We start from the raw sequence: 22,097 nt of genomic DNA, 5'->3' as shown, positions 1-22,097 counted from the left end.
AACAGGTTGACTGTATCTGATTTCCTCATTGTTCATTTGGTTGCACCCTTTCAGGATATTAAAAATTCTTTAATGGCTTTTTACCTATTACGCTAACTGTTAAAAATTAAGCCAAGCAAAGTATTTGCTGTGAAATTCTTAATGCTGTCTGCTGGCTCCAGACAGTGGGAGCTCTCTGGCCTTCCACAAGTTTTCTGGAAGAAATGTCACATTAGTGGCCCTTTTACCCCAGACATATGTCACACGAAGAGATTTCTTTCCTTATCTCCTCCTTCCAGAGATAAGTGCCCACTAGCTCATGAAAGCCAAGTGTTGTGACTGTGCATTGTAGGGCACATATTTTAAGTTTTCTGCAAACCTTTTACACTCTTTATGACCTTCTTACAGCCTCCTACGGTCTCATCCGCTCGGGACTACGTAATGTGGCCCAACTATGCATCTTGCAAAATGTCAGGTAATGTGAATAAGACTGGAGGCGCAGAAGAGGACAGGGGATCTGGTGTGCATTTCCTTTCCTTCTGGAGAATTGGGAAGCAAGAGAACTGCTCCCTGGGCTGCAAGTGCTTCAGAGCAATGAGGAGGCAGCATTAGCAAAGGACATGCAGTCCTTAAGGATTCACTGCCACTTTTCTGCTCCGAGTGATTCCCTGACAGGGCAAGAAAAGCTGTCAGGGGTCCTCTGATTTACAGCTATTCAACATTTGACCCTCCTTCTGCAGGAGCTGCCACAGCTGCAGTCCTAAAGACAATAGCCAGGCAGAGATCCACGGAGAAAGGTCCCTGGGAAAGCAGTTCACCCTCCTTCCTCCCCCTCCTCTCCACTGGGAGGTTTGTATTTTGCTTCTGTGTCACATCAGGTGCAGGTAGCTGCTGCCCAGCACAGACAAAACTCAAAGAGCAAGTGCAGACCGGAGTCTTACACCTTCCATGCTGCTCAGCATGGTAACAGTCCTGCTCAGACTTGGTAACAAAGCTGCTCTGCCAATTCAAGGCATTCAGGGGGTTTAAAGCAGGAAAAAAAAAAAAAAAAGGGCTGTGCTCTATTGTCTCCCTATTGCACTGCCTCTTTAAAATCAGAAATGCATGGACAGCTTCAAGGTGCCTCCCACTGAGAAAAGGCTTTAGATGCATGCACAGAGACAGCGGACCCATCCTCCCCTGAGCAGCAGGGCAAACCTGCTTGGGAGAGAAATGATCATTCAGTGAAGTCCTCTGGCTGCTTTCAGTGATTCTTTCTCTGCTCCAGTGACAGCAGCACATTTGCAGGGGAAAAACCTGGAGGCTATTCACAGGGTGCCTGAGACCTCCAAGAAGATGAGAGGTACAGTTAGCTGATAGCGTTATGTCAGTTTGTGGATGGTTGTGTTGTCTGTATTTATTTTAAAGCGCTCTCTTGGTATTTTGCAGGGAAACCTGTCTGAAACAGATAACTGCACCTTGCTTTGACCAGCATACAGATTTTGCATCCAAGTATTTATTTAGTACTTCTCTTAAATTAATGTTCACATGTCCAGGCGGCTGTGGGGATGCCTTGTAAAGCAGTGAATTGTATGAACTGGTATTTAGTTTCAGGCTTTGGCTTTCTGTTATTCTGTTGTTCTGCAACTCTGTTTGAAAAGCAATGTGGAGACAGAAGTTGTACAAGAGAGTTTCTCTCAGAAATTTATTAAGTACATCAGGGGCTGAGGGTGGTTCTAGGGAAAGAAGGGGGCAACAGCTCCATTATGCAGATCGTCCTTTGTAGCCATGATGGACATTGTTCAATGGCATTTGACACCCTGAAGACCTACTCTCTCAAAGCAGAAAAAGCAGTAATGCCCCTGATTCTCTTCTAGGATGGGGTGGGACTGTCCTGACAGCTGGGAGTGTGGTGTGAGGATTCCCAGATGTGGCACGGGAAGATGCAAGAAGACAGCCCTCTCAGCATTTTGATATAGGGTAGAGGCAAAATTAGGGAGTAGATTAGATTTTTTCCCTCAGTGTGGAAAATAAATCAATTTTTAACATTTGGTACAACTGGCAGTACAAAGAAGGAAGCCTGCTCCTCCCCATCTTCAGAAATTCAAGGCACTTTGTCTTGCTTAAGGAAGATTTTCCCTTTCACCTCAAGAGTCTGTTTGTGGAAGCAGTCTCCCTGTGAACAGCAGATTTGCCTTCACAGCAAAGCCCTACAAACTGGTTCATGGGACAAAATCTTGTCTATGCAAATTGGCAGAGTTCTACTGGTTTGCGAGAAGCAATAATGGCTTATGCTGGCTGACAATTTGGTCCCCCCTACTCAATTAATGGCTGCCAAAAGGAAAGTGCTGGCTTCACTATTTTCTTGGGTCTTGGCAACTCTTACTTAATTAAGAAATGTATTTAGAATCCAGGACATCAGCCTCTTTTCTTTCTCACCTACCACATCTCTCTGACTGAGACACTTAGAATAAAGCAAAAACTTTGTCTAAAAGACACATCAGATACTTTTCAGCAAACTGAGCTGTAATCTCATTTTAGTTTTTTTACCTTGCACAGGGATGACAGCACTGTGGGCTTGAAGGCTGGTGGAGGTTTAAACTGGATTTTACACTCTTCCTATATTGTCATTTCACTGTGTGCTGAAAACAAAATTTCATCATTGGTAAATAAAACTGCTGGGTGTAACAGGAGTGTATTATGCAACTCAATGGCTTTTATGATAACAGAAGCATCCTTTCACAGGGTATTTCCTCCCACTGTGCACAGCCAACAATAGAGCTGTGGGGCAATAAGGTGGCTATTGCTTTCCCTCAAGCACAGTATTTTTGCTGTAATTTCCTCTAAGGACGTTTTTTGCTCTTTTTGTTCCCACAGAGGGAGATAAATGAGACTGTTGCTCTATATCTTATGGGGACAAAGACAAGGTGACTCACTGCTCAAAAGGAAACTTTGGATGAGGTCTCTCGCCTGCCACTGTCGTGCCCTGCCACACTGGGTAATTCTAACACAAAACCAAGGGCCAGCCAAGCCACACGTGTCAAAAGAAGACAAACATGGCCATGGAGCAAGCTGAGCATAACCCAAATGCTACTGTCAACCTCAACTTTGCTGCAATCTACAATCTGCACAATGGGGATTTAACCCCCTTGCGAAACTTCTCCTTCCCTTTCAATTTCAGTTACAGCGATTACGACCTGCCACTGGACAGTGAAGACGACATGACCAAAACCCGCACCTTCTTTGCAGCCAAGATTGTGATCGGGGTGGCTCTGGTTGGCATCATGCTGGTCTGTGGCATTGGCAACTTCATCTTCATTGCTGCTCTTGCCCGCTACAAGAAGCTACGAAACCTCACCAACCTGCTGATTGCCAACCTGGCCATCTCAGACTTCATTGTGGCCATCGTGTGCTGCCCCTTTGAGATGGACTACTATGTGGTGCGGCAACTGTCCTGGGAGCATGGCCATGTCCTCTGTGCCTCAGTCAACTACCTACGGACCGTCTCCCTCTATGTTTCTACCAATGCTCTCCTGGCTATAGCTGTTGACAGGTAAGTAGGGTGCTATGACTGCACAAGATGGCCAGAGCTTCTGAGGTTGGCTGTTCAGATTTCTAGGTTTTTAACACGCTCAGCTGTTCTGCAGGATTTGCTGATGTCCAGGTAGGTACTACACAGACCTGGGTATCTTGTTTCATAAAAATGTAATCACGTGGGGTCATGACATTACCCCAGAGAAAACTCAGTGGAAATTTCTTGATTGAACTTTTGAGGTGAAAAGAATGTTGATTTAGTAAAACAATTTTTTTTTTTCTCATAAACACATGCTTCATTCAAGTGTAGGAGACGATTTATGAAATAAGGGAAAGAGGAGGAAGAGAGAAGCAAATCAGAAACACCCAGAGACGAGGGTGTTCATCCATACTATATAATCCTGACCCAAACTATACATCTCTAAGGAACCTTCACGACTGGCCTACACAGCTTTTCTGAGTCTAACCTTTTCTATAAACAGTGAACTAAATAGTCTTTAGCAACAGAAACAGTTGACTGGTGATACAGAATTTGACAGGTGAGTTTCCAACAGGGTTATTGCCTTACAGGATATTGCTTTCTCCCTCTAAGGTGTTTTTCCCAGTTTTTGTTTTGGTGTGAAAGAGAGTAAAAGATAAGACTTCTGTTTAGCCTGCAAAATAGAGTTCTTATTCTCTGTCGTGCCATACTGAGAAAACCCAACAATCATTAAATCAACCGTTTGATAGTACTGAGGTCTTAGCTGGATGCACCAACCCAGACATGGATGCTCGGTGATTGTGGCCAGCACTCTCCTCTCCGTGAAAACACTCTCCTGTCATACTCTCCTCTCTCTTTACACACCTCTCTGAGAATGGCACAGTGGCAAGCCAGGAAAGACCCAAAGGTCATTTATGGTACCCATATTTATGGCACTGTCCAGAAAATGACAAAATGCTACACCAACCCAGTTTAGCAGAGATTTTCCTACAGCCTTCGTAATGGCGTAAGCAGAACACGATATTCACCTGCTATACTACCTGCTTTATGCTGCAGTCTTGAGATATTTCTATGCCCACTCTCACTCCAGGAATTTTAACAATATAATTTAATTGTATTCTTTCTTATGACTCCTGTTCTCTTAGCCTCGTGCACCACGGACTCTGATGGACCCAGGCTCTGAGGATCAGCTTCATGCTGACATAAGGCTGACATGACTGACTCACAGAAAGCCAGAGGACCCACAGAGTAAACTCTTTACAGAAAGGCCATCACAAGTCATCTTTTGTGAACAAACACAATATACACCTCTCTACACGCTCTGCATATGTACACTGTATGATTTCCCCCCTGCTTCTCTTTTTTTTTTTCTCATTTCTCTTGTGTGCCATTTTATGCTCCAGTCTAACGTTGCATAGTTTTTGGTACCTGATCCAAAAGACAGCTCAGAAGCAGTTAACCCTGCCGATGGTTTTATAGATACAGCTTGTGTGCAGCTGATTCAGCTGTTATTGATGTCAACAGAAGTCTGTGGAAAGACTCTGGGGAAGTTCAGAGATGTTTTGCCTGGTGTGGGGGAAAGGACAATCAGCTCCTATGAAACAAATCCTTAACAAGTGTCTAACAAAAATAACCTTTGAACAGCAGCTGAGGACTCGGGATTAAGCTTCTAAACACGATCATGTATGCGTTACCATTTTCTATTACTTATCTTTTTCAACTTCTAAAAAATTTTCTTGGAAAGCTCTGCTAGTGCATCCCAGGTTGATGAAGTAACATGGGTCATTGAGCCCTTATGCCTGCTAAGAAATCAGAAGATTTCTAGCATATCTCCCCACGCATCTTTAAAAACAATTCTGGAAATGATTAATCACTGAAGTTTGTTGTAAGAACACACTGTTTTGGTTTCACTGCCTTTTTTTGTGAGCTTTTGAACTAGTAAACAGAGAGACACCTCATTCATTTAACAATCAACCATTCCATGGTTGTTATGTCATATGGGTCATTGACTTCTGTCTCAAAAAAGAATAGGCTCCCAACAGTCTTCCCATGTTTAGATCATTTAAAAGGGCTCACCTGTGTAGAGAGGGTAAGCCTGTCCCACAGGATTTCCGTCAGGTAGGATTCTCTTTCATCTTCCTTGACATCTATTCACATGAAACATAGGAATTTCACATATTTAAGGCCACATCTATGCTAGAAAATGATGTAACGTGAAAGGAGAGGCTCTGAAGAGCAAGAGTTCGTGCTAAGGGTCCAATGTCCACGATGTAAATATTTTGGGGGGTTTAGCTTTATCTGGGTGCCCTGGACTGAATGCCCATGGGCACTTGGTGTGTTTTACATACGCTTTTGGAGCACATCTTCCTGGGCAGTTTCATCTGAACTCAGTTCACGTGCTCCAGGACCACTCCACAGTAACAGCCCAAGTGTGGTAAGCAATGAGAATCAGGAAATCCACCACAAAAGCTCCCTCCTGACTCTCTTGTAGAGATTTACCCCATGCAGACAAATGTTCCGCTGAGCGGATATCCATACACACACATTATCCCACAACCTTGTTTCCACAGAACCTGATCTAAAAATATTAATTTATCAGCTCCACAATGAGGCTGACTAATTCTGCTGTCCCTTGACATTTAACCTGCACTATTAAGAGTGATGAACAATTCATCTGCTTCCAAGATCTGGCTGATGAAAAGCACCACTGACTTTCCATTTTATTTTAGAATTAATATATCCTGTGGATGCTATCAATGTATAGAATATATACAGATAGAAAAGCCTCTGAATGACTGAGAAATGCCACTTTTTGAAACAATCCTTTTGGTTAAATACAATTGTACTGGGAGCTCTGGAGTGTCTGTGATAAAAATCTCCTTTTAGCAGAAATATCCTAATCTTTCTGGGACAGTGTACTCTAATGTAAGCTCTTCTTACACCTATAGCTTCTTGAAAAATCAACACCCCCAAACTCCAACCAAACAAAAAAACCCAGAGTGAATGCCATTTGGTCCTAGCCCCTTTTTAACCGAATTGAGGGCAACTGATGAATCTTGCAAGCAATGTACTTCCATTTCTCCACACTTCTTTGTGGAACACTGCAGTACACCTTGCAGCTTTACAGTCATAAGGAGTGCAAATACGTAACTCAAGTTTTATGGTTAGGTATGTTACTTAACACAGCATATTTAAGATTAATTAGCAATAGTCACCTGCAGCAGATGAAACAAAAATGTGCATGGGCAGAAAATGGATACACAGTCTTTTGTTGGTGGCTTGAAAACTTGCTCACGTGTAACCATTCATCAGCATCAGCTTCAGCTCTTTGTACCCCATGGAATAACCAAGAAAATAATAAAAACACCATTATGTATATTTGACCTCTTGGTAAAAAAAAGCATATTTAAATAGTTCTCTGCCTAGGGAAAACATTTTCATGTTTCTACATGTTTGTCTTTTCACCTGCACCTAACTAGGTGTATATTACTGCATGTTTCAAACTCTCACTTTGGTGCTGTCCACCAAAGAATTTCCAGATGCTCTATCATGGCATAACCTAGATACAACATCACCTGCGTATTGTGCTAGGTCCTGCAAACATATTTGTCAGTAATAGGAATATTCCCTCTCTTTCTCCTCTTCCAGTCCTTCTGTAACTGCCAGACATGTGATCTGCGTTAAAGGGTTTGTGATACAAAATGGTAACTGTTTCAGTTTGATCTTGTTAACAGGTCTTAAGACTGTTAACAGGTCTTTAAGACTGAGGTCTTAAAACCATCCATCCTCAGACACCCTAACATATGCTCAGATTTTCAGATTGTGAAGTACCCATTGTCCTAAAAAACCCTTCAGCCATTCGCTCCAGAGTTTCTGCTTAGATTTAGGAACTCGGCTCTGGGCTGCTACTTTGGAAAATTTTCTTAACTCTCCTCATAGACAAATTTGTCAGGCTCTCTCTTTAAAAATGACAGCAATTTCCTTCTGCCTAATTCTGTCCACTTGTATTTTGAAGTATGTTCTGACTAATAGTGTTTTCAGACTTCATTTTGAATGTATTTGTCTGTTCCAGGTATCTGGCCATTGTTCACCCACTGAAACCACGCATGAATTATCAAACAGCAACCTTCTTAATCGCCTTGGTCTGGATTGTCTCCATACTTGTAGCTATCCCATCTGCATACTTTGCTACTGAAACGGTGTTATTTATAGTGAAAAACCAGGAGAAAATTTTCTGTGGTCAAATTTGGCCAGTTGACCAGCAGATGTACTACAAATCATACTTCCTTTTCATCTTTGGCATTGAATTTGTTGCACCTGTGATGACAATGACCTTGTGTTATGCCAGGATCTCTCGGGAGCTTTGGTTTAAAACTGTACCAGGATTTCAGACGGAACAGATCAGAAAGAGACTTCGATGCAGAAGAAAAACTGTTATGGTACTGATGTGCATCCTGATTGCCTATGTTCTCTGCTGGGCACCTTTCTACGGCTTCACAATTGTCCGTGACTTTTTCCCCACCATCTTTGTGAAAGAGAAGCATTATCTTACTGCTTTTTACATAGTTGAATGCATTGCTATGAGTAACAGCATGATAAACACCATGTGTTTTGTAACTGTAAAAAATAACACCATGAAATACTTCAAGAAGATCATGTTGCTCAGATGGAGATCAACATATAATGGAAGCAAATCTAGCACAGATTTAGACCTGAGAACAAGTACAATGCCGGTCACAGAGGAGGTAGACTGCATAAAACTGAAATAAATTTTCTGCAGTTCTGATCTCACATATTTTGGAGAGGGGGTAAAAAGGAAATAATGCCTCCTCAGAAGCTTCTCCCTTGTCTGTGGGAATATCCACCATTGGTGAGAGGCCTTAAAAAGCAGCCTCCTATGCATTTCCACCAGAACTCTTTTCATTGGACTACTGTATAATCCCATGACTCAGACTGATGCTGTGCTTCAGTTCACCCATCTGTAAACTTCAGATGTAGACACTTATTTTAGGGTTGTTTAAATTTTAAAGATGAACAAAAAGTCTATGAATGCATTGAAACATATTACAATGATGGAAGAGTTGATTGCTGATCCTAGCAACGATGCTTCTTTGTTTCTTCTTCAGAGAAATCTCTTAATGCCTTTGAGCTTATCATTTGTACCTTTAAGCTCTTTGGTGTCCTCTTCCTTCTGCTCACAAGAGAAAGGATGGCAAAAAGCCCATTATGCTTCATGTCAGTCTTCATCGTCTCAGTTTACCCCTCATGATGAAGCTCCTTGAAGTCTACAGACCACCAGCTTTCTATTGTCCAATGTGCCGCATACTCTTATGAAAGGCACATTCTCTAAAAAGCTAAATACTGCTTTATGGCCTAGTGAAAACCTCAAGTCTCTTCCTGTGACACCTTGTTTAAGAATGTTGTTTAAGAATCAACATTCCACTCTGTAGTTTATGTAGAGCGTTACTCTTTTATTACGTATTTGGAAATGGCACTGCTACATATTGAAGGGACCTGTTCTCTTCCCCCAACTCCAGGCCTCTGCTCAAGCAGGGTCAGCTATAACAGGTTGCCCAGGATTGTGTCCAGTTGGGCTTTGACTGACTCCAGGGATGGAGACACCACAGCCTCCCTGGACCACCTGTGCCAGTGTTAACAGCCCTTGCAGAAAAAAAAGTGTTTTCTTATGTTCAGATGCAATTTCATGTGTTTCAACTTGTTTTTCAGTGGGACCCATATAAAAGTATAGGATGCTAGTGGGAAAAAATCCACCCTGCTGAACCAGGCCTAGACATCTTACCAAGTCTGCGTACACCTTCAAAATAGTACAAGTAGGGCCAAAATAGCATAAAGATCTTGAGACGATCTGTCTTTCTACAAGCAATGGAGACAGACTCTAGGCTTCAGCAAGCTAGTCACTGGTTGAGTTGAGTAGCTCATTGTCTGGTCAAACATGAGGCAACAACTCAAGATGAATTCTGCATTGCCCCCCCCCCCCCCCCGTGCTGTTTTTACTATTCTGATTTTGTGCAACTCCAGGACAGGTGTTTCTTAACAAATAATCGTGATAAAGCAGGCGACAGTAGCAGTAATACCTACTGATTGAAACTATACGTAAGATATCATGGATTTTTGTGTATTGAAATCAAGTCTTTTCTATCGTGATGACAAATGCTTCCTGTTTTAAAGTATGTGGCTTTTGTAAATAATTTGTCTATTCGTGAATTTAAAGTGAGCAGCAAATCCTGCTAATAAAACAGTAAACATGGAGTCAAGATCAGCATTGTGAATTATTTTTTTATATTTTTCCCTCAGCCATAATTTTCCTACCCAAGTGACTAATGTAAATTATCCCATTTCTGCTAAAGAAGAACTACCAGGCTGACCAATTAAATTTAATGGCAAAAGGATATTCAAATCCATGGAAGTGCTCAAATCCTCTCATTATTTGCTGCTTTTAAAAAATACACATTGGAGAGGAACTCATAATTTGCTCTGTTAGGCAAAACAATTACTGAAATCATTCTTCGAAATGACATTTTTGAATAGGGATAAGTAGTAAAGCCATTTGCTTCTCAGCCTGCTGAAGAAATTCAAAGGACCAGAGAGTTGCAATATTTCATCATCAAGAGGCTTAATCTTGTAATTTCTCCCGAAATCTCATGGTTTCTTCCGAAACTATGCACCCATATTTATCTTCTGAAACCTGTACTAGTTATTGGGGATTAGCTAGCACTACTACCTGTTATTAGAGTGTCATAGTACTCCTTCCACCTATTTTTCCTAGACTTTTCTTGGTGCAACAAAGCCAAACAACTGACAATTTTCCACACCTGGAAATCCACCTCAGGCTGAGTTATTAAAAAACAAAAGCTCAACCCCCACCAAGCAATATAGTACCAAGCAAAAATTAGGGGAAAGAATTGCTTTAAAATTCTGGAAATCACTTTGAGAGCTCCAGGAGAACTCTTCTGGCCCAGCCTGCCCAGTGTTCTCAGCCATCACCGCATCCCTGTCTCTGCGAAGGGTAGTAAAGCAGCAGCTGCCACAGCCCCTATTACGGATTTAGGTTTTGGGGTCCACAACATTGCTGTATTTTGACATTTTGAGGTCTTCCCAGAAGCAAACCAGTGTTTCAGCCTGAAGGACTGGATAGGGCAGGAGAAAAAACTGTGCTTTGCCCTCAACTGCATTTGTTGTGAGCAGCATCCCCAGAAAGAGGGGGATTTCCACTGAGGAAGGGCCACAGTCCCCTGTTCCCTGATCAGAGCAGCCAAGCAGTCACATCCCCCTTAGCCTGTGCCTGCACCAACTCCAAACACCCCAAAACTGGTCACGGGCTTCACTTTGAGGGACCAATGTCTGCTCCTAAACTGATCTGTAGCGACCAGGAGCCCAGGGCAGCAAGCCCAAGGGCCTTGCATGGGGACAGAAACCCCATGGAGCTTTTTTGTCCCCACAGAACACATTTCATCTAGGGAGTGACAAGGTATGGCACCCTCCATCAGCCAGGGCCTGCCTGCCACCCATGACTGCACTTAAACAGAGAATTTAAAAGACTCTTGAAGTCACTTTAAAACTCCCTTTAAGTGCAGAAGTGTGCAGCGGGGACAGGCCCTGACCCGAGTGGCTTCCTCAAGGAGCAGGCAGGCCACGGTCCAGCCAGAGCAGCCAAGAGAGGGGACCAAACCCCACACTCCCTATAGCTTAAGTGAGTTGTGCAGGGAAAAAAAGAACAGGAAGGCTTTTTTGTACCCACACAACTCAGGCTAGCGAGCATGGGTGCCAACAGGTGCTCCCTTGGCTTCCTGTCAGGTGGGGGCTACCCTGCTGCCTCCTGCCCAGCCCCTCCCTGCAGAAGCACTTTCTCACCTACATTGAATGGCAACATTTAGTGAGGAAATTGAACATGGACTGCACCTACCTAGAGCTCTGCTTGCAAGAGCCATGCTTAAACAGAGAAAGAAAAGCGCAAGGTGGGACAAAGGCAGCATCTATCGCAGAAGAGAAGCAGCCCCTTCCAGCACAAGCACTTACCCACTGGAATGCAGTAAAAACTGCAGCGAGACCTCCGCGGCTGCCAGCTGCCCACTATTAGCTCCACTGCCACAGCGGCAACATGGACTTCATGCAGGAGCTGTGGGATGTGTCAAGGATGAGGAGCAGGTGGGGGTGAGGTATCCTCCTGAGAGTTGTTAGCAGGGTTTAGATAACCATGCAGCAAATAAACCAGATGCCACCATGTCTCAGTCGTGGCTTGCTCCAATCTTTATTGCCAAAAGCAAAAAATGTGGTACTATCAGGCCAGATTTCTGCTCAGCTGTCCTGTGGCACAGCTCCCAAAAACCATAGGCTGGCTTCCTTCTGCAGCAGCTCCTCCAGGGATAACTGTAGGTAAAATCCAGTCTCTGCTCCTTCACACTGGCTCTCTGAAAAACAACAGGTGTAACTGGAAACTAAAATGGTGACCTCAAACAGCTAAGAGAGAAATAAGAGAAGAAAAAGCAGTTATTCTCAGCAGCAGGCACTGAGAAAAAAAAGTATGTATTTCAATAAAGCAATAGCAGGAAAAGAAACTCCAAACATCGTCCCTCTACCAAAGGAGGATGACCTGCAAGACTCCAGGCCAGGGTCAGTCAAAATAGCCAGGACATGAAATTTCCCTGAGGACTGACTCACTCACTCAGAAGCTCAGACTCAACTGCTCCTTCTTCTTCGAGCCTGGCAGCTTTTCCTGTGGCAATAGCACCCTCCAGCTGCTGCCTCTGCAGCACAGCATCACATGCCTTCTGCACAGCCCTGAAAACTGCACCAGCCACCTTGGTGACAGAGGCATGCAGATAGTCCCAGGATTCCCATGCCTCCCACAAGTAGCAACAGGTGCTTCAGCTTTCATCACTCAGGCACCTAGGCACTTAACCAATACTTCTGCCATCTGCATTCTCCATCACTCCCTGTGTCGGCAGGGCTGCGACCCTTGCTGGATGCTTGGGCTACCCCCTTCCAAACACTTGATGTCATCTGCGCTGAAAACAACTGGGAGGTGGAGAGCTCCAAAAAAGACATGCATTGAAGTGCTCCAGACAGCAGGGCACTGAACAGCTACAACAGGACTGCACGTTGAAGTGCGCCAATAAAAGCCAGGCGCTGAAGTGCTCCGGAACAGCAAGGTGGTGAAGCACTGCTCCAGGACAACACTATTAAGCTCTCCAGTATACACCACACACTGCAGAAATCGAGAAAAAAATCCATGGGATGAAACACCCCAAAAAGAGCCATATGGTGGAAGCCTCTGAAAAAGCCAAACAGGGAAGTGTTCCCAAAAAACCCGGATACTGAAGGACACCTCCAGGGCCGCATGGTAAGGCACTCCAAAAAAAACCCAGGTGACGAAGAAACCAAAAGAGTCAGACAGTGAACAACCCCCTAAAGAAGGGTGGTGAAGGACACCTCCAGGAGAGTGTGATGAAGGACTCCAAGAAGAGCCAAGTGGCACAGAGAAAGACTCTTCCGGGGTGGCGTGGAGAAGGAATCCCAAGAACAGCTGGGCAGTATGATGAAGGACTCCTCTGGGGGAGTTGTGAAGGACACAGAAAAGAGCCTGGCAGTGCACTGAAAGACACCTCTGGTGTTGTGCAGTGAAGGACTCACAGAAGAGCCTGGTGGCGTGGTGAAGGACTCTTCTGTCACAGCAGGGTGAAGGAGTCCAAGAAGAGCCGGGTGGCACGGTGAAGGACTCCTCAGGGACGGTACAATGAAGGGCTCCAAGAAGAGCCGGGCGGCATGATAAAGAACTCTGGGGCAGTGCAGTGAAGGGCTCCAAGAGGAGGCGGGCAACATAATGAAGGGCTCCTCCGAAGCAGCATGGTGAAGAGCTCCTCCGGGGCGGGAATGCTGATGGACTCCTCTGGTATAGCGCAGTACCATATGTAACTTGCAAGGTAATACACAGAATACACAATACAATAAAATACACAATAGGATACACAATACAAAATGCAATATGCATTATTTTGTGCACTGCATTTTGTGCACTGTAATACAAAATGCAGTACACAATAAAACAGAAAATAAAATAGAATACAGTATATAAAATAATACCACGTGATACCATACATACAATACCATACATTAGAATACAACATACATACAGTACCATACAGCGCAACACATACAACACATACAATGCCAACTACATTACAAACTACAAAGAACAAAGTACCACAAATGCAACACAACAGAATACGTACAACACAATAAATACCATACTACACAATAAAAGACAACTTATACCATACATACAATACTCAAAATACAATACAAATTATAGTATATAAAATACAATACATACAATAAAACATACAGTACATAACCTACATACAACACAATACTTTGAATTAATACAATATGGAAAATACAATAAATACGTACAATGCCATGCAATACATACAGTAAGTACCATACGATGTCACAAATACCGTAATGTACATAGCATACCATACAATACCTACCATGCAACCCAGTACAATGCATAACTTACAATACACACAATACAATAAACGCCGTGCCATACATATGATGTGCAATACAATACATAAAATAGAATACATGAAAAACAATACAAAACGCAATACAACACAAAATACTATACGTAAAATACAGATAATTGTATCATATGTATGGCATTGTTTAAAACACATACGATACTTATGACACACAGCATACAACACTTACCTTACCATACAGTACAGTACATACCAAACCATAGAATAAATGCCATACCATACCATAAGAGACAACACATACAAGACATACAAGATAACGAAAGACAAAACACAATTAAAAAAATACACAGTACAACACAAAATACAATACATACCATGCAATACCTACAACACACCACACATGATGAAGGGCTCCTCTGGTGTAGCACGCTAAACGGCTACAAAAACTGCCCCGTGACGCAATGAAGATAACCGCCGAGACGGCACAGTGTTGAAGGGCTCCTCCGGAGCGGCATGACGGTGAAGAGCTCCTCAGGGGTGGTGCAATGAGAGTCTGCAAGAACACCCACACAGCGCGATGAACTCCTCCGTGCCCGGGCGATGAAGGGCTCCTCTAGGGTGGGGATGATAATGGGCTTCTGCGGGGTGGTGCAGTGAATGGCTCCTCCAGGGCGGCATGAACAAGTGCTCTGGGCAAGGCATGATGCAGGGCACCTCCACTACGGCATAATGAAGGGCTCCTCTGGGAAGGCACGATGCAGGGATCCTCCGGAGCAGTGATGATGACGATGGGCTCTTCAGGGGCGCCATGGTGCTGAAGGACTCCTCCACGGCAGCACAGTGAATCACAGAATCATACCGTACAATACAGACCATAAAATGCAATGCAAACATACAACACAAAACACAATACGTACAATACAACGGGTACAATACAGCACAAAAGACAATACATATGATACAAAATGCTATATATGCAACACAAAATACAATACATGCAATAAATACAATAGAATACATAAAAAACAATACAAAACACAATACTATAAATACTATTCCATGCACTACAACACAATACATACAATACAAAACACAACAGAAAATATAATGCATACTACATGGCATAATAAAGGCAGTAAAATACAGTATGCAACACAAGAAAAACACAATACAACACAATAAATACCATACACTACATACATTAAAACAGTACTATACATGCAATACACTACAGTACATATGATACATATCACAGAAGACGATACACACAATACCATATGTTACACACCTTACTGAGGCTCCCGAAGAAGTCCAGGTGGTGAACCACCCCATAAAGCCAGGCAGTGGAGGAACCCAAAAAAAGCCACTCAGTGAAGGACTCTAGAATAGCTGGGCATTGAAGCTCTCCTCCAGGGCCACATGATGATGTACCCCTCACATGCTTCAAAACTGTTATGGGTAGTCCTAGAAAACAACAGTTAAAGAGTTATTTTTAGTCTCATTCAGAAATTCCCAACCAACAACTGTACAACATTCCCATCAATCTTCTAGAGAGAATAATTCCTAGCAAGTTGTGTGAAAGCTCTTGAATGCATCCAAATTCATCATCTCCTAGGGGTTCCTGGGAAATTCCTCATTTCTCACTGGTTTTGCTGTGCTTAAGAACCACACTGCACATTCCCAGAACAGAAACGCTGCCTGTATTTAGCCGGACTACACCTAATGGGAACACTGATGCCAGACATCTTCCCAGACCCCTGCTATTGCACACAGATAAGTCAAGTCTGGGGGCAATCTCTCTTAATGCTTCCTAGAGAGCTTTTATCCTTCACAGGTGGCACCTGTGTAGGGGCACAACTCACTTCTCTGCCTTTGAAGAAATCTGCAACTCGCAGAAGGCCCTTTCTGGCCGACATACAAGGTGGCTCCCAAAACTTTCCCCTCAGCCCCTTCAAATGGCCACCTGGAGAGCTCCTATTTCACCTGGGAGCCACTTCTCTGCTCCTGCAGTCACTATCACCTCACCCTCACTGTTCGCCCACTACATAAGAGATACACAAGCAGCACAAATTCCACATCTGTGTCAACTTAGAAGACTCAGCTGAGCTCCCCAGGCTGAAGCTGGAAGACATTCAGACAGCAGTGACTCTGCATATGGACAAAAGGTTATGGACTATTTCCTGTTTTCCATCTGTAGGTTGGATAGAACTTGACAGTATATTTACTGCATATGCTTGGAAAAGTTTTGCTGAGGTTTTTGTATCTGTGAACGGGGCATTAACAAGACACTATGTATATTACACCTTGCTTAGCTGAAGCTTTTTTCATTTTGTTTACATTACATGCAGGTAGTACATGTTCTACATACAGAACAAGTCCTGCATTGCCCGAGTGAGGCAATTTTTGTCTGGATATGAAATACACACAGCTAGGACACCATCTAGATAAATTTATACACACATAATCTACACATAAAACATGCAGCAAGTATATACAGAATATGTACAGACAGACATATACAGATATATGTAAACATGTCTTTCGAGACTATATATACACACACCACCACCACCCCCCGACACGGTCTATACAGACACTATATGCTCTATATCCAGGAAGAGAAGCCTCAGCTGATCTCACCTCACTGAGGCTTTTTTTCCTCCCTGTATTCAGAAGGTACATTATCTACACATAAAAAAGTATACAGGCACAGGAAGCACAACCATGTTTTTCTGTCTGTAGATGCACTCTATACACAGAACATACAGAATATACATACAATTTGTAAACTGCATACATACTACATAAAACAGACAGACAGGTGAGGGGAAGCTATGCTTTTCTGCCTTTATGTTAAATATATACTATCTCTACACAGAACATAGACATTTTCAAGGCCAAGGGAGGAAGGACATTTCTTTCTCTGCGTATAATGCATGCTGTCTTTACTTGGAAGACATGCACATGAATGAACATACTTTAAATGCAGACATACACAGAGAGAGGGGCAAGGCCTTGTTTTTCTCTCTGTATAGAGCACACATACTGTCTGCATATAGACTATAGTCATTCTATATGTAGAGTAGATACAAACAGATGAGGCAGGTCGTCTCTGCTTACGGAAGATAGCCTCTTTCTATAGAGGACAGAGGTCCATAGAGCAGTGCTTTTCTGTCCATACACAGAAGTGATCCAATCTACAAAACACAGACCGGGCTGAAAACAGGATTTTGTTTGCCTCTATAGAATGCATGCTGCACATAGCACATAAACAGATAGGAAACAAGGGCTCTTCAGTTTATAAAGAATGCAGCCTATCCATACCCGGAATACCCATAGGCAAGGTGATGAGAGGCTTCTCTGTCTGCATAGAGAATATATGAGCTAAACGTACACGTATTTAGAAAAGCCATGCCTCACCTACCTCTATGTTTACTATGTACCACCTCTGTACGCACAGCATGCCAACAAGGGGAGGCTTTTCTGCCACTATACAAACTACATACTTTCTTCCTCAAGACTACACATGGACAGGCAAAGCCACACTTGACTTCTCAGTATGTAGCATATAACAGGATATACTCTGCCTATCAGAAAAGAGACGGTGAGGCTTTTCTCTCCAGGTATAGACTATATTCCACCCGTAGACAGACTGTGTGCAGGCAAACATGTCTTTTCCATCCAGTCATAGACTAAATACCACCAAGGCAGGGCTTTTTTGGTCTGCTTATACAGTGTACACTGGCCATATAGAGAACAGAAAACAACAGAAGGGTGAGGTGGGGCAATACCTTTCTGTCACCATACAGACTATAAAATGGCTGTATGGAGAATACATGTGGAGAGCACCACACACCACTTTCCTGTCAGGATGCAGAACATATTCTGGTTACAGAGCAGAGATGGGCCAGGTGAGGCTAGGCTTTTCCACCCACCTGCATGTGAAATCTAGGGAGACTGCAGGGTGAAGGGGGGGTGTCTCTCTGCACATCAGCCACGTTCTGCCTACAGAAGCACACAAACAGGTGAGGTGAGGCTCTTCTCTTTGCAGAGCAAAGACTTGGTGCACACAGGTAGTACAGGGCTCTTCTGCCCGTATGTGGAATACAGGTTGTCTATAGACCAGAGAGATGACTGTACTTAGAAAATATACTGCTCATCTGTACAACAGACCCAGAGAGGCAGGGGAAGGTGAGGTGCTCCTACCGGTACACAGGCGACACACTCTTTGCAGAGCACAGGCAGAAGGGTAAAGCAAGGCAAGACTTCTCTCTTGGTTTGTAGAATACAGCCTGATGGGCTGGGAGAAGCAGGGCCGTGCCTTCTCCACTGCTTGCACACAAGTGCAGGGAACTTCCACCCCAGCCACCCCCTGCCTTCCTTTCTTCCCATCCCCCACCTATCTCCCAGCCATCTAGCTGGACACCAATGACATCAAGCACCATGCAGGGGGAAGAGTCCAGGGCCCTGGCAGTATTCTCCTCAGGAAGGTACAAATAGGAGCAAACACATCCTGCTGCTTGACACCATCAAGCTAGTGGCACAGTCAGGGCTTCAGCTCCTATGACCACAGGACCCTTCCTTGAGGAACAAAGACTGCTGGGCAGAGGGACAGGGTGTCCTTGACCAAACAGGCAAGAGAGTCTCTGCTAGCACTGCAGACAGGACTATACTTCAAGCAGAGCGCCACATACAGCAAAAGGAAAGCACATTTCCCTAGGACAGCTCTCTCGGGACAACCCAGGTCCGCAAGGGTCCACAACAACTGCAAACCTTGCTACTGGCCACTCCAATGGGAACCAATGTTCTTGATTGTTTTTTGCCTAATGCAAGATGCCACCACAAACACCAGATATGACACTGTACTTGTCAAGCAGAAAGTGGAATCCCTCCACCCAGCCAAGTGAATTCACCTTGGGAAGGCAGAGAGGAAGGAACCAAGGAGACTACCCTTCAGGAACGGAACGAACTTCAGAGACACTAGACTGATCTAAGAATACAGATGAATTTTTATGAAATGCGTCAACTGGCAGGTATTTTCATTTTGGTCATTTCCCACTTTTTAGCAAAAAGTAATGCTTTTCAAAGCAAAGGGTATTGTAGAATAATCTGAGGTGCTGCTTAATTTCTCCATTTCGTGTGGCTGAGTGCAAACAGACCTGTCAGAGACAGACAGACGGGAGGCGTCAGGTACCACTACTTCCAGGATATGCATCTAGGAAAAGCTAGAAGGGAGAACAAGCTACACTTGGCTTTCAGTCAGGTAAACGAATCAAACACCTGGCTTTGAAGGGCAAGACAGAAGCAGTGGGATCAGCATGTGAATACGAGCTACTGCTACGCTATCTTGTGGAAATCTGGACTCAGTGTCAGCTAAGCAAGGCGTTCGTTTCTACCAAGTTTTGCTTCTGTTCACCTTTTCACCTTCATGGTACTCTTTCTTTGCAACTCGAGTTTCTCACCTGGAGCTGGAAAGTCACCTAAGAACTGGTCCCAGCTGTATATAGCAGAGAAGCCGACCTGGTCACCAGTCAGCTCTAGTCTCCTCATCTGCATTCCAAGCTCATCAGAAGATGCTGCAAGAGACAAGCCGCATTACTACAGTCCGTTCCAGAACAAAAATAAAGCAGGAAGATTAATTTCTGGGCTGCCAAACACCAGAATCCAGCAAATTCTGCAAACAGGTACTTAAGAGGGAAAGCAATGAGCAAGCCAGTGCACTTCAGACCACACCCTACAAGACTTTCACACATAGGAGAGCAGGTGGGCCTCTCTGAAAGCGAGTCACCTCCTCCCTCTGTGAGCAGCAGGGATGGAAGAGCAACAGGCACCCACACCAGAAGCAAAGACACATTTGTGACACTGCTCTGAGAAGATGACTCCACACCACCTTTTCACTCAAGCACCACAAAGCTGGCCAATGCCAGAATTAAGCCTGCTCAGGCAGCTCCTGCTCAGGCAGCTCCTGCTCGGCTTGGGGGTGATTCACACACCCTTCTCCTCATGTCCAGCACAGCAAGACCAGAGCTCACTGAGCACAAAGCCCTTGGCTGGTTTCTGGCCCCCAAAACCCCAGGTGTAGCTCAGTGCATGGGCCAGGCTTCATTTATTCCACGCAAATAATTCTGTCTAAAGAACAGGGTTTCGAGTATGTTTACGTTTATGAACCTTCCTACAGGCCCCTTGTTTCAATGCTAAAACAACTCTGCTACTTTCCAAATGCCAAGGGGGCGGGTGCTGTAATGACTTCTGTTGAGGCAGAAACAGGCAGCACCGGAGGTCCCCAGCCTCCGACTTCAGTGCTCAGCCTCTGAACTGCTGGGACCTCAGGCTTCAACCCCTCAGTGTCGCGCCCACATTCCACAGTCCTGGAGCACACTTGGTGCCTGTTGCAGCGCCGCCGGCTCCTCACGGCAGGGCTGGGCGCAGGCTCCAGGCCCCTAGGCAGGCTGCCCGCCGCCTGCTCCCCGGAGGAAAGCGGCATTCTTTCTCCCCTCGCCGGTACCTCAGGACGAGGCGTCCGCTCCTCCGGCCGCCTCCCCCTCAGGGCAGCTCCACGCGCAGCGCCCCGCGCCGGCGGCCGTTGCCTTCAACGCCCCGCCCCGCCTCGCGCCGGCCACTGCCGCCCGAAGCTTCCCGAAGCCGCGCGCGCACCCGCCGACGGGGAGAGTGGGGGGAGAGGAGAGGGGAGGGGAGGGAGCCGCGGCCAGAGGCAGGAGCAGCCGGGCAGGGCTTCCCGCCAGGCAGCGCCCGGCGGAAGCAGGGAGAGGGGAGAGAAAGCGGTGCCCAAGGCAGAGCCCGCCCCAGGGACCGGCCCCGCGGGCAAAGCCGGGCAGGGCAGGGCAGTGCAGCAAGCCCAGCGCAGCCCCGACGGCCCCTCGCCCCGGCCCACCTGAAGCCAAGCCTGGGGCAAGGCCCAGCCCCGTGCTACAGACCTGCTCCGGCCCCTCCTGGGGCGGCTCTGCCCTGAGACGGCCCGGCTCCAGCCGGGCCCTGGGCACGGGCCCTGGGCACGGGCCCTGGGCACGGCCCCCAGGCCGGCTCTCCTGGGCCGGCCCGGGCCCTGCCTCGCCGCTGCGAGGGCAGCTTCCCCCGAGGGGGCTCCGCCTCAGCAGCCCCAGCTGCCCGCAGGCAGAGGCGCTCTGGTGACCACCCTAGCCTCTCTCTCCTCCAGCAGAGCGCCGCCCCATTGGCCGGCGGTCACGATGCCTCTGGGCGTGGCCAATGGCGAGCGCCCTGGCACCGTTGCTCGGCGACGGGGCCGGCGGCCCCAGCTGGGCCCTGGGCCTTCTGCGCGTCCCGGCCCTTCGGCAGCCCCGGGCCAGGCTGCGCCGGCCGGCACTGCGCGGACCGACACGGCCCCGACACGGGGGGAGCGGCAGGGCGCAGGGCTGCAGGGCGGGCTGCGGCCACGCGCAGCTCGGGGCAGGAGCGGTGGGGCCCAGTCAACGCCAGCTTCGGTTCCCCCTCGGCTCTGTCCCCCGAGAGGAGCCTGTTCGCTGCAACAAGACGGGCACACGAGGCAGTCAGAAACCATGGCGTGGGTGTTGTAGAGGGCACCACGTCCGCAAAGTCCTCCTCACCGTTGACTGGCAGCCACACGGGACAGCGGCGCCTTCACCCCACTGCAGGGAGAGAGGCGATTCAGCCAAGCCCTGTAACAGTCTTCCATGTCAGTATCAACAACATCCATGTTGACTCCCTGCAGCAAAAACATCAAGGAATAAACTTGGAATAAACTTGGTAAAACTCCATGCTTGAGAGTACAGAAATCTCTTCTTTCCTTGCTGTCCAGACACAACTTTGGTTCAGCACAGGCAAAACACCTGCTGTGGGAACCACTAGGACAGTATCTCCTTGATGCATTATTTAATAGACATAGTATTAACCAGTTAAAGTGTTAGAGGAAAAAAACATATTCAGAAGCCATCTGTTAACCTCTAGAACACCCCATGTATATAAATTGCCATCTTTGTTGAGCTCTTTGAGATCTGCTGATTGTTCTCTGATTTTAACTCCAGAAAGCCTCCACACCCGCTCCCCCGGTGTTCCCATAAACAGGCTTGTGGAAGTTAGTCAAATTACAGATGGCTGATGGAAAACTGCTCCCAGCATCATGC

General features: G+C 45.9%; 2 protein-coding genes across 3 annotated transcripts; one reads left to right on the top strand and one right to left on the bottom strand.

Annotated features, from left to right (window-relative positions):
• The first annotated feature begins 1,135 nt into the window (after positions 1-1,135).
• PROKR1 (prokineticin receptor 1) lies at positions 1,136-9,731 on the top strand. 2 transcript variants are annotated; one of them, XM_030023318.1, is made up of 3 exons: positions 1,136-1,321; positions 2,836-3,511; positions 7,545-9,731. In XM_030023318.1, exons 2-3 carry the CDS (start codon positions 3,015-3,017, stop codon positions 8,239-8,241), a joined length of 1,194 nt encoding a protein of 397 aa, XP_029879178.1. In that variant the 5' UTR covers positions 1,136-1,321; positions 2,836-3,014; the 3' UTR covers positions 8,242-9,731. The 2 variants fall into 2 exon arrangements, with proteins under 2 accessions (XP_029879178.1, XP_029879179.1); XM_030023319.1 differs by lacking the exon at positions 1,136-1,321 and adding an exon at positions 1,407-1,470.
• A 123-nt stretch (positions 9,732-9,854) lies between these two features.
• LOC115345083 lies at positions 9,855-20,969 on the bottom strand. Its single transcript, XM_030023320.2, has 5 exons — positions 20,870-20,969; positions 19,440-19,553; positions 15,266-15,441; positions 13,124-13,405; positions 9,855-11,901 (listed from the first exon to the last, which is right to left on the bottom strand). Exons 2-5 carry the CDS (start codon positions 19,531-19,533, stop codon positions 11,719-11,721), a joined length of 735 nt encoding a protein of 244 aa, XP_029879180.1. The 5' UTR covers positions 19,534-19,553; positions 20,870-20,969; the 3' UTR covers positions 9,855-11,718.
• Positions 20,970-22,097: the final 1,128 nt, after the last annotated feature.

The sequence above is a fragment of the Aquila chrysaetos genome, chromosome 8 (genome assembly GCF_900496995.4).
Source record: "Aquila chrysaetos chrysaetos chromosome 8, bAquChr1.4, whole genome shotgun sequence".
Classification (NCBI taxonomy): Eukaryota; Metazoa; Chordata; class Aves; order Accipitriformes; family Accipitridae; genus Aquila; species Aquila chrysaetos.
Note: the sequence above shows the minus strand (reverse complement) of the source record. Positions and strands in the feature narration are given on the sequence as shown.